Raw genomic sequence first — 16,482 nt, 5'->3', positions numbered from 1 at the left:
CTTATCAGATACTCCCTATCTGACTAACCTAGCAACTTTGCCTCTTACAGGCTGCACTACCACGGCTAACACTCTATTTAATTATTTATGTACTTACTATTTATTTTGTTTCTCTCCTATGCTCTGCACTTCCCCCTTTTTTCCCTTCCCCATGCACTTCCCCCTTTTTCCCTTCCCCATGCACTTGCATGTTCTCAATGTCACTGGGCCTAATAAGATTGTTGTTTTTGCTTCTCCCCTGTTCCCCTCCCTTCGCCTGGTCACACTCTGAAACACCTGTGTACGAGCGCGATATAAATAAAATATATCATATCATATATCAAGTAAAAGCATACCAAGTGTTCTGGAAATACAATTGCAAAGTCAGAAAAGTTTGTATGTCAATTGGTGTGAGCCTAGAAAGGCACAAATAATTGTTGTATGTGAAACTTCGGAGAGCCAAGAGGAATCCAGGGAAATTTCCCCACCCTCTGGAACAAGAATCTCTATCCAGGAAGAACATTTGTGAACACTTTTCTAAACCACCCAAGGTTAAAGACATTTCCTGTTTCACCTTAGAGTTTAGTTTTTAATGTGAGGGTCAGAATAGAACGTTCGACACAGGACAGTATTGGTTTTGACATGCTGACACAGGCAGATACTTAGTTTTGTGTTAAGTAGGGACACTCCTCTTGCAGCAGGGTCAGAAAGGCCTTTTCCCAACCCTTTTATGTTCAATAAGTCTTTAACCAAATACATGGCTAACTTGTGTCCGAGTTTCATGCCAGACTCCACAGAGGCCTCCTGTGAACCAAGTTGCATAGATTGGGGAGTCTACACATTAAGAAGAGCATTCTGATTGAATCCAGCTGGGGTCTCATGTCCAGACTTGCTGATAATGGAGGCCACCAACCCAAATAAGACTTGACCATTCTGAAACATATAATTGGGAAAATACCTGCCCACATTTGCAGTACAGATACCTCTAGGGCAAGGGGGGGGGGTAAAGTACAGGGCTTTCACTTCTAGCAGTTGAGGCAGTCAACTTATTCTGCAAACCAGGATAAAGAAAAAGCCAAGTAGAAGACCGGAAAATAACAAGTCTTCTCTAAGACTGAGGAATACTCATGGCAATGGTCAGGGCACCACTAAACGTGTGCTTGGGTGCTTTAAACCCTCTGACAGTCTTGACAAAAACTGTCCACTGCAGACTTCAACTAGGGTAAGGAGTGGATGCTGCACCTAAAGTTGTTTTTAGATTTAAACCTTTTACTGAATGTAAGCTAATCACTCAATCCTTTTTTGTTGCTTAACGTCTCCTAGTCTTTCCTCCAGCCCTACCCTGGAGCCATGAGGAGGGGGCTGTCATTCTATTTGGGAGAATTGCTATCTCTGTGGGACCATGGATGTCTTCCACTACTCCTAAAGATAGACTCTGGATCCTTCAGGGATTTGGTACATTTTCAAGGCAGAGCAGTTTATGGTGGTCCTGTATGTTATTTTACACGATTTTTCCTGGAACCACAGAATGAAAGGGTTTAGATTACTATTGCGGTTGTCCATGTGTTCTTTTCCTCCCAGTTAGTGACAACAGGGGAAAATACTTATTTAAGCACAATGTACTTTGAGGTATCTTGGTAAATAATACATTTGTAAATTTAGTTGAGCTGTTTTGTTCGTTTTCAGAATTTTGACTTTTTGTTTTCCTTTACTTACCATATTTTCTTTGTCCTCCACAGCTTTGGGATCACCTAGATCACACCATGCTGTTCCCAGACTTCCGCCCGTACCTGAGCAGCACCTCACTGGATTCCGAAAGCAGAGACACTGAAAGGGGACACCAGGCGCACCCCGATCTCTGGGGCCCAAGCAGACCACCTCGGCTGCCAATGAGAAGATACAGAGCACGAGGAAGCTCCCGTCCCGACCGTTCACCGGCCATTGAGGGGTAAGTGGCAGGCTATGCAGACTACAGAATGCTATTGGCTGTGCCTGCAGTGGTAAAAGCCATGCTGTGACTAACATGGCATGTGTTTGGTTGTCTTTCGATTGAGCACAGCCAGAGCAAATGCAACATTTGTCAAATTCCTACAGGAGGCTGAAGGACAGGCAGGGGAATTAGTTGTCTGAAGATGATGGCCTCTTCTTGAAACGTGCTCTTTGGCCTTGATTTTAGGGTCTTGGCTTCTTAAGAGGCTCTTAATAAGCAAAGATTGTAAGAATCTTAATCACCCCATGCAGTAATCGATTGTGATTTGGCCCTTCAGATCACATCCATTTACACAGATGTCACTGGGACCAGAGCTCTAGATAGTATTTTGATCAGTCGGGAATAATATTGGAGCGTCTTGCAGAGTCACTACGTTTACTACTAGACCAAACCTATTCATGGAGCTTTGTGGATAAAAGCAGGGGCACATGCAACATTGTGTCCCTTTCCCATTTCTGTTGGGAGTATTTTTACTCCCTAATTTTATTGTCTGGGAGTATTTGTCTATTTTTAGAGAGTGAAAAGTGGCTGATACACAATTATCTGTAGGGCTCGGTGTGAGTACTCCCCATTTTCTGAGTTGGAGAGTAAATTCAATTTCAAGTGTGTAGAAATACATATCCTCCTTCACAAGGGAGCAAAACGTATTGGGCATCCTCCCAATGCATGTAAAATGTTATGAAAACAGTTTTAAAAAAAAGTTTTAAAAACAGTAGAAAAAAACGGTTTTATATCAGTTATCTGGATTCAGATAATGTATTACCCTAGTGGAAGACACTCGCACACAGAATAATTTCCAGGTGCATGCTCCCCATCTGCATCTTTAGGATATGTGGACACAGAACTCTGTTAAGAACTGCTAGAAATACAGACTCAGCTGCTGGCGATTTACACGGGGTATTCATAAATCAAGTGCCTACCTCTACCAGCATTACCTCTGTTGCGCACTCCTACTGTTGTAGCTTGCCACTACTTCTGTTTTGCATCTTCGCTGTACATTTTTTACTCCTCCTTTTCTTGCCATTGCTACTCTCTCTCACTTTCTGTTGCTCTGCCTCCCCAAGTCTGGCTGTCACCTGTGGTTATGGTCTGTCACACTGCCTCTCATGTGTCTGCATCCTATTATTGCTGTTCCTCTCCTCTGTCTTGCGGTCATTGCTGTAACTCCTCTGTGTGTGTCTCTTAGGCTCTCTTGTTTCCCTCTTCCTCTCCCATATCATTACTCTAGCTTGCTCTCCTTACCTATGATCTTCCTTCCACTGTCTTAATTTTTCTTCCTTTCTCCGGTCTTGCTTTTTTCCATTTCTCCCACACCTGCTGTTGATCTTTTTCCTTATTGTCCTGCCTCCCAATTTCTCTTTTGCTCTGGTTCTATTTCACTCCTGTTGCTGGTTTTTGTGGGTCTCACCTGTTCACATGTTTCTCCAGCATGGAGTCTGGCATGGATTCACATGCTCATTAATATTCCCCGTCATCAGGGTTGGAATCCTCAGTAAAAGAAAACAGTTTCAGTGTGGTTTCTAAATTCTCTTTCTCATATAAACCAATCACTGAGTTCTGGGTCATACTGCCACTAGCCAATAGCTGCCTCTACCTAAGCCCCTCCTCTGGCAGCCTTCTTCAGATTTTTACTGCAGGTTCAAGTGTTGGGAGTCCTCGCCTTTCGTTCTTCGAGCTTTTTTCTGCGTTTTCGCTTTTTGATAGTTAAACTATATTTTTCGGTCAATCGAGCCCGTGTGCTCCATCGATTATCCTTCCGACTAACTGGGATCAGTTTTTTGTTTTTTTTCCAGTGCCCTTCAAGGGCTGTTTTCATCGAGTGCTCTTCTTGGAGGCTTCCAGAAGATTCTTCAGGCCTACACCGCATGGATAATTTCGGACGAGAAGGACGGCGCTTCCCTCTTCAAGTGTTGCTCCGACTGCGGTTTGCGGAATGTGTACATTAACGACAAGCATTCCTGGTGTCCGTACTGCCTGCACCCGCCTCATAAGGAGGAAGATTGTGTGATTTGCTGTGTCTTCACAAAATGCACAATGAAGGATCGACACCAACGCTTGGAGTCGTGGCTGCAAGCCAAGGCCTCTGCACCGGGTGGTACGCAGGGGCATGCCTCTCCCGGATCCGGCAAACCTGAGCGGGCTTCTAAGTTCTTTGAGGGCACCTGTGGGGGCCCAACACAAGGTCAAGTCCGCTTTCGCTGGGGTCACCGCTGCTGCTGGTCCGGCGACGGTCAGGGTGCAATCGTCCTCCCCATCTGCATCGATCTCTAGTCACCACTCTGGCTCTTCGTCCAAGAGGAAGTCCGCTACCCCAGGGAAGCTGAGAGAGAAGCCAGAGAAGACCAAGCAGGAGAAGGCCAAGCCGGGTACAGTGTCCGACCCATCTGCGATGGAGAAGGACAAGCAGGACAAGGTGTCCGACAAGGCCGTGAAGAAAGCCAAGCCAGACAAGGGATCCAGCCTTTCCGTAAAGGCCCAGGTGCACCAGGCGAAATAGTCGCCCTCCCCGAGTTGGTGGTGGTGTCACTCTCGAAGGCCATAGGATCAGACCCAGCCCAGGGTGGCTCTTACTCCTAGGAGGGAGGCTTCGAGCAAGCCAGTTGAGACCTTGGAGAAGAGGATGCAGAACCTCAGCCTGAGACCGACCCCTCAGGACCTGAAGAAAGAGGGTTCGGGGGGGGGGGGTCATGGAACTGACATTTTTTCAGCTGAAGTGGATGAGATCATTTCGGGCCACACTGTCCAGGAGGGCGATGACTAGTGGACCGTCAGTGAGTCACCCCACGACGTGGGCGACGATGACTGGGTTACCATCTATGGAGATGAGGCGCCCCACGCCGACGAGGGGCCCCAAGATGACGAGGGCCCTGGACCTAGCGCTCCTACACCCCAGATAATGCCTAAAAGATCGTTCACTGGACATCCTTTTGACCCTCGACACGCTGGTGTCGGAGATGCAGAGGAGGATGCCGACCGCCTGCTCCACCCACGGCGCCAGTGCCGGCCACCCCGTTGACACCAGGAGAACCGCAGGCCAAGAAGAGGAGGAGGCACCCTACGCCTCTATGCCACCCATCGCCCCCTCCCCCCAAGGGAGACTGAGTCGTATACGGCAACAACGGGCATGGATGACGGCGGGATGGGGGACCTCCCGTCACCTCCGCCCAGAGCCTCTCCGCCGGACGAAGTAGGATCTTTGCATGCAATGATCTTCCGAGCATGAGAGCTTTTCCTGCTTACGCCGGAGGAAAAGAAGGAAGACTTCTTGCGTCTGCGCCGGGAGGCGAAGAGGAAGACCATCCTTTCGGTCCCGCTCCTGGACGATGTCTGGGATGAAGGGCTGGCTCAAGGCTCAGCTGAAGAACACCTCGACAGCCCCAGCCAAGAGAGACAGGCTAGAGAAAAAATACAGGGTGCCGGACTCTGCACCCAAGTGCTTGCGGTCTCAACCGTCAACTGACTCGGTGGTCTCGGCGGCCACCAGGAAGAAATTTCCAGGCTTGGCATCTTCTTTTTCTTCCACCCCTCCCGACGAGGGGAAGATATTGTATTCTATGGGTAGAAAGGTTATCTACTTGGCGACGGTCAAGGCCGCCAACGCCCTCGCGATCGTGGCCAGATACGACTGGGAGCTGTGGTTTAGGTTGGCCCCGGTACTGGACTTCCTCCCCAATGACAAGCGGGTAGAGGCTTTGGAGATCCTTCAAGCGGGCGAGATGGCGTCGGACCATGCCATCACAGTGGCCCTGCACATCACGGACACGTGTTTCCGCAGATGTCCGCAGTAGCTGGCTCAAGGCCACCAACTTTAGACGGGAGGTCCAGACAAGGGTTTTGGACATGCCCTTTGACGCAGACAACCTGTTCGGGAAGGCTGTGGATGAATCCCTCCAGGCCATGAAGACTGACACGGAGACGGGACGTGCCCTGGGCACTCTACAGCAACGACGACCGTCCTTTCGTTCCTCAGGAGGGAATTCTATCTGGTCTTCAAAGGGTTTTGGCGGGGGCCTTCCTGCCAGCCCTCATTCTCCTCAACCCAGTAAGCCAACAGGGGTCGCGCCAAGGCTTTTGGGTGCGGACGCCGCCGTCGTCAGGGACCGCAATGCGGCCCGTGGACCTCCCAGCAAGATTGAACCGGCCAGGACGTCGGGCCCACACCATTGCACCCCGGTGGGAGGCCGGCTGGCGAACTTCTTCGATGTGTGGGAGTCAATCGCCACTGTCGGATGGGTGCTGGATGCTCTCGCCCACAGACACACCTTGGAGTTTAATCAAAAGTGTCTGCGAATACCACCGTTGGCCCGATTTTAAAAAAAAAAAAAAAAAAAAAAAAAACACACACACACATCCCCTAGCTGCTGCTAGAGGTTTGGGCCATGTTACGAAAAGGGGCAATAGAGCTGGTTCCACTGCGATTCCCGGGCTTCAGAGTATACTGAAGGTACTTTCTTGTAAAAAAAAAAAAGCGGCGACTTGACGCCCATTCTTGACCTACGACGGCTCAACAAGTACATAAAATCCCAGAAGTTGAGGATGGTCATGCTGCAGCACGTGCTCGGCCAGTTGGAGACTTTCTGTCGTTGTTGGATCTAGAGGATGCATACTTCCACGTCCCCGTACACAAAGGACACCGCAAGTTGCTGCGCAGGGGAAGCATTATCAGTTAAAGGCACTTCCTTTCAGACTGAAGTCGGCACCCAAAGTCTTCACCAAGTGCTTGGTGCCGGTGGCAGACCACCTACGACTGCAAGGGATCTGTGTTTACCCCTGCCTGGACGCCAGGTTAAAGGACATCGCTGTCGACCACACGGAAGCAGGGACCGTCCGCCTGCTGACGGAACTGGGGTTCTCTGTGAATTATGCGAAATCCTGCTTAACTCCATCGCGGGACGTGCAGTTCCTGGGATCCAGGCTCACCAGTGTCATGCCTGGCGTCGCCGTCAGAGGAAAGGATATCGCCCATCTTGGGCAAAGTACAAAGGCTATTGGCACTGATGATCGCCATGGTGAGGACCATCAAGCCTTTATTCAGCATGATGTGCATATACCTGATTCGGCTCTGCAGGTTGCGGATGAGCCTGCTGCTGGAGTTCCTCGACGGCCGTTGGGTCCAGGTGTCCGGAAGCTTCCAGGACAGGATCACGCTCGACGAGCTCGACGACTAGTTCTGCCGAGCGATAAGATGGTGGGCGTGCGCTCAAATATCGTCAGAGGCATGGATTTCCGGTGCCCCCATACCAGGAGACAGTCATGACAGATGCTTCCCTGGAAGGATGGGGAGCCCACACTGGACACTTTCACGCCAGAGGCCTGTGGCTGCCTGAGAAGGCGCTGTACATCGACGTTCTGGAGCTACGGGCGGTGTTTTGTGCCCTCAAATTGTTTCTGCCATCTCAAGGGCAAAGTGGTGAGGGTCTTCACTGACAATGCCCCAACAATGTTTTGCATCCGGAAGGGGCGTGGCTATCTAGCCATGGTGTAGGGCGTGCCTTGCTGAGCAGATCCTGTGGATCCGACACTGATCCGGAAAATCACGTGGAAAAAATAACTTGCATGCCTCAGAAATTAAAGCAAAGGCGTCTGAGCAGGTGCCCCCCAACAACTACTAAAAGCAAGTGAATTGGGCGAAGTATTAGGAAGAAAATGGACTTTTCAGAGTGCAGCCGTATGGAAACAAAGCAACTCAAGATGGTGAACAACAAAGGGATCGAAGCCGCGGCCGCAGGAGCAATTAAATAGATCCGTGCGGCGGAGAGTAAGGAAGAGGACCGGCATTTAGCGGTCGCGCGGCGCTCTGTCTTTTGCATACTTCGCTCCTGGCGTTAGGAGCGGCAGTCGCTCACAGAAAACAACGTTCTATGATATTGAGGCAAATCACGGGACTTGGAGCGGCGGAACGATCTGCACGGCAGATACAGTAGCCGCGTGCAGCGAACCTTGGAGACAACAGCAGCGGAGCTCCAGACGCAAATGGAACGTCCCAAGTGGCTGCATATGTAGCAATATGTGCAGAGCCGGCGAAGAAGGAATACTGTTACCATGAACAAACAGTGAACGAGCCGCGCTGTGCGAGTGGAGCCAGCGCAGCTTGCATGATACATTTCCTGCTTGCAGTTGTGCGCGGAAGCCAAAATAAGACACCAAACATAACGCAGCCCTGCCATTACATTAGAAGGAATAAGTACCCCACACAAACAAAGTGCTATACTGGTGCCTAAGGGACACGGACGTTGGACGCCGGCTACCTGTTGGAGGGAGTGCTTTCCTACTTTGCTGGGGGACATGTGCCCAGGAAACTAATCTAATATTGCCACCACTAAGAGAAAATGGGACCCATGCAATAAAGTCAGACCCACGCTGGCACGCTGCTATGCAAAAATACAAGTGTTGAGGAACACTGGCATAATAGTAATTGGACTGAGCAAGAATCCAGCTTATCCTGGGCAGTTGCTGGATGATGGCACAAAAAGAATAAAGGCAGCAGGCAAGCTGAATGCCGACACTGTAGAAAGGCTCTCATCAAGGTGAACACACCGCACCAAGCACCATATGAGCCCGAGGCGTAGCAGTAGTGGAGAAGGAGGTGCATCTAATGGCCCTGGGGACCAACCGAGTGGGCCACTGATTACCACGGCTGTGGAAACATTGCGTTCAGGGTCGAGCCAGATCATTGATGGTACCTGCAGACCCTGTATGAACACCGACACTGGCGCACAGGTTATAGAAAGTGCAGACGACAGATGGCCCTGCCAAGAGTCAGCGAAGGTCCATAGGAAGAAATAACGGTTGAGGACGTGGGAGGACACAACCCACTCGAAACGCAACACAGCGCACACTAACATATACCACAGCCCTCTGAGGACGACACTTCCAGGTCCCAACTGTCCCTGTGGCATCACAGAAGAACGGGGAAATAGAACTTGCACGTTACGGAAGGGCTGGACCTGGATACACAGGCAGGGTTGCATGATGTCGATGAGAGGAGCTAAGGCCAAGAGCAAGCAACCCACAATGGATGTCTTTGCCAAGACGCAACAGACTCCTACAGCTCCGGCACAAAGCGCAGCAGCAGCATACGTAGAAGGTACCCCGGCAAAAGAAAACCACCCGATACTAGCAGCTATAACAGAGCTGAAAACCACTTGGGTGTCAGCAATGGCAGACCTACCAACGGCCTTGGAGACCAAAATAGATGCAGTAGGAATAGAAGTCACCCTGCTGCGACAGGATGTCAGAGCGCTGGCAGAAAGAACAAGTGGTCTAAAGAGTGCGGTGAAAACCAACAGACACCAGCACAAGTAACGCAAAGGAGGTCCATATACTAAAGCAGCAGGTGGCTAACCTCGAGAACCGAGCAGAAGAAGCGGAAGGAAGGGTAAGACGAAACATCCGCGTGGTCGGCCTGCCGGAGGGAGAGGAAGGCCAGGACCCCACAGACTATGTGGAGAATATGATCCTGCAAGTGATGGCGGCCGACAAGCTCATACAAGGATTTACTGTTGAACGAGCACGTACGGCCTTGATGGGGGAAACCACGGCCTGGGGCCCCCCTCGGGCAATAATTGCAAAGATCCTGAACTATAAAGATAGAGAGAAGATCTTGGAGTACTTTCGTAAAGGTGGAACGATAGAAAGGGCATCTACTACTATCACGGTGTATCCTGATTACACCATGCTGGTGCAGAGACAGCGTTACAGCTATGTGGCGGTCAAGAGAAGACTGCGCGCGGCTGGGTCAAGTACATGCTTTTGTATCCTGCGAAGCTTCAAGTCCTGCATAAAAGTCGAGCGGTTTTTTTTTATACCCCGGAGGAAGCGGTGACATGGCTGGACTGGCAAAGCTGTCCAGAGCGAGATGAGGAGCAGGATCACGAGGAGCACGATAAGTGATGGGGATGTATCCTGCATAATGAGGGGATAAATGGGAGGGGGGGTCCCAGGAAGAGAGACTGTGGTACAGATAACAGAAGAAGGGCAAAGATAGATAACATTGAAATTGTATTATGATACTCTTGGACTCGTTGAACCTGTTGGACTGGAATATAGAGTATAAAATGCACAATTAAACTGGGTAGCATTAAGCTTGCTGAACTTGAAGTAAACAGGAGCAGCAGGATGAAGGCAACCTACCCCCAGGAATTAATAGTAAGACAGCCACTAGGGCGACTTTACCCTGCTGAGCTGCGAGTACAGGCTATTACCAGAAAGGTCTAGATGCGGGGGTGCCTGAGATCCAGGGATGGAGCTGGGCAACAGTTGGAGAGGGTGTTGTTGGGGCAGGGAAGGGAGGTGGGAGGGAGGGAGGTTGGGGTGTTTGTTGTGTTTTTAGATAAGGGAAGTTCAAGTTGGGAAACAAGCCTACATAGAAGGGAAATACATTTGGATTTGGACTGCACAGGTGGGGGGAGGAGTCTGACTCTAACAAACCATGGGGATCTTAAAATAATTACTTGGAATGTCAGGGGGCTCAACAGCTATTTACAGAGGAATAAGGTTATGCTATACCTACGTAGACAGAAGATAGACATAGCCCTGCTGCAGGAGACTCGCCTGACGCAAGATAAGATGTAGAGGATCGGGAAGAAATGGAAGGCGGCTGTGGTGGGCTCATCATTCGGATTATGCTAGGGGAGTGATCATCTGGGTGGCGCCACATGTCCCGTTTCAGCTGTTACAGACGATAGTTGACGGACGGAAGGATGGTCCTAATGAGTGGATTGGTGGAAAACTGGGAGATAAGCATTGTAAATACGTATGCCCCGAATCAAAACACGGCGGTATATTTTAGAACCCTCTGTAGCGACCTCAGCACGTGTGCGAGGAGCGCAGTGATTTGGGGAGGAGACTTTAAATGCGTACTAAACCCTAAGGTAGACAGATCAGATGGGAAAATGGATAGACCTGCCCCAGCTGCTAAAGTGCTGCAGACACTGCTGGAAGATTTTGGGTTCGGGGATGTATGGAGGTCAAAACACCCCCAAGAGAGGCAATATTCGTATTATTCCACCCGCAGCAACTACATACAAGGTTGGACTATATTTTTGTCACACAAGAGATAATGACAGAGATCACGCAGGCAGAATATAAAGCGAGGGTCCTCTCGGACCACTTGCCATAAATCCTAGGATGGCAATATGGACCCCCGAGAGCCAGGATCCCGACATGGCGCCTCAGAGCAGAGGCGCTGAAAGACCCCTTTTTTAGAGAGGATATGAGGGAGGAGATTGTTAACTACTTTGAGCTAAATACTGGCAGTGTGGACTCGGCGGGTACGCTTTGGGAGGCCTTTAAAGTTGTGATGAGAGGGGTTGCCATAGCAAAGTCCAAAGGACTGCAAGGAGGGATCCTGGCTGAATTATAGGAAACGGAGAAATAATTGGAAAGGGCATTGCGGGGAGAAGATAATACCAAGGAAGACACTGAACTAATACTCAGACTGCAACAGAAATGTGCTGGGCATTGGGAGAGACTGTGTAACCTTAACTATAAAAAATACTTAGAGAGACAGCATGCAGGAGGGGATAAACCAGGAAGGATCTTGGCATGGCTATACAAGAGTGAAGCCCCCAGACCCACGATTAGAACAATAACAAGGGAAGATGGGAATATAGTTGATACCCAAGAAGGAGTTAATCAGGAGTTTGCAGATTATTACAGGCTGCTATATGGAGATGATGATGAGGAGAGTAATTACACGAAGATAGTAGAAACATTGGAGGATATAGGGCTGCCGCAGATCAGTGCTTAGGAAAGGAAAGAGAGGAGTTGGACGCACCGATTACTTTAGAAGAGTTAGAAGAGGTGGTGAGGCAGTTGCCCACCAGCAAGACTCCGGGGGCTGATGGACTCCCAAGCAAATTCTATAAGACATTTAAAGGAGAGGTGCTCCCCCCGCTTTTAGAGATGTTGAATGAGGCATATGAAATGGGTAGACTGCCAGAGTCACTCAGAGAAGCGATTTATAATACTGCTTCCCAAACCTAATAAGCCTGGACATAACTGTGGTTCATATAGACCCCTATCAATGTTAAATCAGGACAGTTAAATACTGACGGCCGTTTTGGCAAACAGACTGAGGAGGGTTATTGGTAAATTAATACATCCCGACCAGACGGGCTATGTCCCGAATAGGAACATATCCAATAATATCAGACGACTCCATTGAGTTATTGAGCATGGGAACGAGAACAAAGGCGAATTGGCAATTGTCACTGGACGCAATAAAGGCCTTTGACTCAGTCAAATGGCCATGGCTGATGGCGGTCTTAGCTGGCTATGGAATGAGGCCTGGATATCTACAGTGGGCAAAAATGTTACATAGTGAACCGCTGACTAGAGTTAAAACGGGAGCAGTGCTATCAGAAAGATGGCAACTCCGTAGGGGTACCAGACAAGGATGTCCAAGGTCTCCTGTGCTTTGTATACTGGGACTGGAACCCCTAGCGATATACTTCAGGCAACAGTATGATACGATAGGCATTGCCGTGGGAGGGGAACAGCATTTAATCTCCCTGTATGTGGATGACATGTTGTATTTGCGACACCCGGAGGAAAACCTCCAATACATTTTGGAAGTGATGGAAAGATATGCAGGGCTGTCTGGCATAGCGGTGAACCCTCAGAAATCTAGTATGTTCCCATTGGGTGGATATAAAAGGGAGACCATTAAAACAGCTACCAGTGTTACAGATACCATGGGAGGTTAGCACATTTCAATATCTTGGGATAGATCTATACCATACGGTGGAAGAGGAGCATCAGTACAATACAGAGGTAGCGATTAAGAACATTGAAAATTGCATGAGGTTCTGGGTGAAGCTGCCCTTAGCAATGATGGGATGTGGGGCCATGTTGAAGATGGTGGTCCTACCCAGGCTCCTGCACTACTTTGGGAATATACCGCACTTGATACCAAAGACGTTCTTCATTAGATTAGACAGTATGTGCAGGGATTTCCTTTGGCATGGAACACGAACTAGAGTGGCCCTCTGGAAGCTACAAAATTTCTATGAGAAAGGGGGTATAAAACTGCTTAACTATGAAGTTTATTATATAGCAAGCCAGCTGCAATATGTGGCTAAATGGCACTGAGGAGGCAACCTCGGAGTCAGGCTGTTTCAACAGGATTGTGCCCCATTTTACTTAAAGGAGATTATGTGGCTGCCAAAGGCAGAAATGGAAGGACGTCCAAAGATGATGATACTTGGATGGAAGATGTGGCGCAGGGCATGCCAGATGATGGAGAACCCATCCCAGTGTTCCCCACAGGTACCACTAGTGGCGCTGGCGGGCGAAGAAAAGCAACTAAGGATGATAATCAGAAACCACTGGGAACCGGTTGGGATAGCAACAACGGGCGATATATGGCAAGGGGGGACTATAATATTCTTCGAAGTGTTGGGGAGGAAACCGGGTTACACACAGGCCAGTAAATTATGTATCAAAGAGTGGTGCGGAGAATTAGGAGGAAATGGCCCGAAGTGGTACTAGGGGAGGAACCAGACGCTAGCATAGATACAATATGACTTAGCAGAAGGGGGACATGAGATATCCAGAATATACGAGGTGATGATGTCCAAAGTGGGAAAGGAGGTAGTACAACTGAGACAAGACTGGGAGGCGGAAGTGGGAGCCCCGATGGATGATGAGATGTGGGAACAAGCCCAAGGGTATCACAAAAAGGTGTCGAGGAACGCACGATAAAGCAGATGCAACTATATATTGCGCATAGGGCGTATATGACACCCCAGAGGATAGCTAGATTAAAAAATGCAAGACGGCAAGCATGCCCCAAATGTGTTGAGGAGAATGCTGGAATGGTGCATATGTTTTGGTCATGCCCAGTCATTGAGCGTTTCTGGAGCGAAGTGGCACACAGACTAGCAGAAAGGGGCATTAAGATTGTGGTGGATACAGTGTGGGCCTGCTTGTTAGGGGGTGTTTTCTAGAGCACGAAAACTTAAGCACGTGAGCAAACTAAAAGACCTGGCGTATGCACTTGCAAAGAGGAGAATTGCTATGGGGTTTAAGACATGCCACAGACCATGACTAGAGGTATGGTGGAAAGATTTACAGAAATGAGCTGAGGCAGAAACCATGGTATGGCAAGAATTGAGCAGTGCTGGGGGGCGGGGGAGGAGGAAACGGAGACCCTGATGGCCTGGAAATTACTAATAGCAGAGTTATTTGGGCCAATGCGAGACCCAACGGAACTCATGGAAGAGGAAACCCTATCACAAGATGCAGAAACAGAACATGAGCGGAAGTAGGCTCGAAAGGGGGGGTGGGATAGGGGAAGCGGTGAACATAATTAAGCGATGCATAATTGAAATGTTACCATATGCACTGCAAGTTTGGTTTGTATTGTTTGTTTGAATAAACTAATAAAAATGTTTTAAAAAAAAAAAATGATTTGCTTCCGGAAGCAGGGGGGCACCAGATCCCCAGCGCTCTCCAAAGAGGCGTAGGACTTGTCGCACTGGGCTGTTGCTCAGGGGATGTTCCTCATTCAATGTCACCTGGCAGGAGTAAAGAGCAGTCGCTGACTCTCTCAGCAGGGAGTTTCGCTCTTGCCACGAGTGGGAGCTTCGGCAGGATCATGTGGACAACCTTTTCCTCAGATGGGGCAGTCCCCAGATCGATCTGTTTGCGACGGCGACGAACACCAAGTGCCGGCGGTTCGCCAGCAGGTTCCCCCAGCTAGGAAGCATGGGGGGTCGCATTCTCATTCCCCTGGGAAGGCCTGTTTCTGTATGCGTTCCCTCTGTTGCTGTTGCTTCTTCGAGTCCTCAATCAACGCAGACGGTACTGGTGCAGGATGATCCTTGTCGCTCCAAAGCTTCTCAGCTTTTTGTGAACTTCGGTCCTGTGAACCATGGCAAGGCCCTGTCCAAGGCTTCCATTTCCTCTCCGGCTGTACCACTCTCTGTCACTGGTTGGTAAACCGACTGCTGCCTGGCCGTCCGAGAGCCCATTCTACCAGAGAGATCGCTGCTACTATGGCATTCCTGTCCGGTGTGCCGACAGTGATTCCAGGGAGGAGTCAAGAGTCGGCAAAGCAGTGCTGCGCGACCTGTTCGCTTGAAGGTGAGTCTGGTGAGGAGGTAAGAGATTGCTTCTGTTGAGCCTTGCCGCCTCCCCTGGTTGGTCATGTGTTTACTGCTATGTATTTTTTATTCATGAGCATGTGAATCCATGCCATACCCCATGCTGGAGAAGGAACAAGTTGCTTATCTGTAACCTGTTCTCGAGCATGGGTCTGGCATGGATTCACATGCCAACCCTCCCTCCTACCCCTCTGCGGCTCTTCTCTTGGTCCTACTGCCACTTTACATGCTACCAAATCTGAAGATAGCTGCTAGAGGAGGGGCTTAGGTAGAGGGCAGTCATTGGCTAGGGGTAGTATGACCCAGAGAGCAGTGATTGGTTTATTGGAGAAAGACAGTTCAGAAACGGAACTGAATGACAGGGAATATTCATGAGCATGTGAATCCATGCCAGACCCATGTTGGAGAACAACAGTTACAGGTAAGTAACGTGTTCCTTCCTTACTCTCGCTTTCTTTGTTGCTACTCCTTCGGTTGCTCCTTGGTCATTTTCTTGCTGTCATCAAGTGGCACAGCGAGTAGAGCTTGCTAACGCAGGTTCAAATCCCGGCAGGGCCAAACTCAGCCTTTCATCCTTCCGAGGTCGATAAATGAGCACCACACACTGTGGGTAATAATAAGCAGCGCTCAGATACCTGAGGGTTCGTAGCGCTATATAAATGCCAAATTATTATTATTATTGCTTTTCACTGTTTTAGCACATCTATTATGTGCTCTGTTCTGTCTGTCCCACCCTACCCCCCTTTGTTGCCCTGTTCTTCCGCTCTTGTGCTTTCATTTGGCTTTTGCCAAAGCAATATTTAATATTCAAAAAGCTGAAAATGCATTTTCGATTTATGTATCGAATTCAGCTTGAACATTGAGCAGTGCTTTTTAAATGTAGGCAAACTTGCTTTTGGAAGTTATGCTGGACATTTTACTCGGCAAATGCTTCACTTGCACATGCTTCACCTGTATGCATCCCATTACAAGTACAGCAGCCCAGAAGAGACCAGTTTTCTGAACCATTAAACATTTAGCAGTTCTGTTCATAAGTGGGAAGCTAGGTCAGCTCTGCTAGAATTCAGACCTGTTAAGTGCTCTGCATTTCAAACTCTTATCTCTTCTGTATACGTATTGGCTCACTGAGCTATGGACAACATTACAACATGCAGGTTAAAAATTGACCTAAGCAGCAAGATTATTAATCCACTGAGCTAAATTTCCTTACATGCGATTGGCTCTGAAAGGCCCATAGGGTGGGGGATGGCACTAGCAGTCTCATTTAAGGCTCCCCTGACTTGCCTGGCTCATCCAAGCTCTAGGCCTGTTTGAATTGAGTATCCCACACATAACTTAGATTTAGGAGTATGGTTCCTTTGAAATGGGGTAGGTTCTTGGCAATGCCACTCACTAGTCAGACAT

At 49.1% G+C, this 16,482-nt stretch overlaps 1 protein-coding gene across 3 annotated transcripts in view; it reads left to right on the top strand.

Moving 5' to 3' along the window:
- The window catches only part of RNF115 (ring finger protein 115), an 809,324-nt gene that overhangs the window by 297,236 nt on the left and 495,606 nt on the right, over positions 1-16,482 (top strand). For all 3 annotated transcript variants that reach the window (XM_069652791.1, XM_069652792.1, XM_069652790.1), the window contains exon 4: positions 1,719-1,927. In XM_069652791.1, coding sequence (XP_069508892.1) covers positions 1,719-1,927 — 209 coding nt within the window. The remainder of the gene's footprint in view (positions 1-1,718; positions 1,928-16,482) is intronic.

Source organism: Ambystoma mexicanum, chromosome 1p (assembly GCF_040938575.1).
Source record: "Ambystoma mexicanum isolate Mex_15411 chromosome 1p, UKY_AmexF1_1, whole genome shotgun sequence".
In the NCBI taxonomy this organism is placed as follows: domain Eukaryota; kingdom Metazoa; phylum Chordata; class Amphibia; order Caudata; family Ambystomatidae; genus Ambystoma; species Ambystoma mexicanum.
Note: the sequence above shows the minus strand (reverse complement) of the source record. Positions and strands in the feature narration are given on the sequence as shown.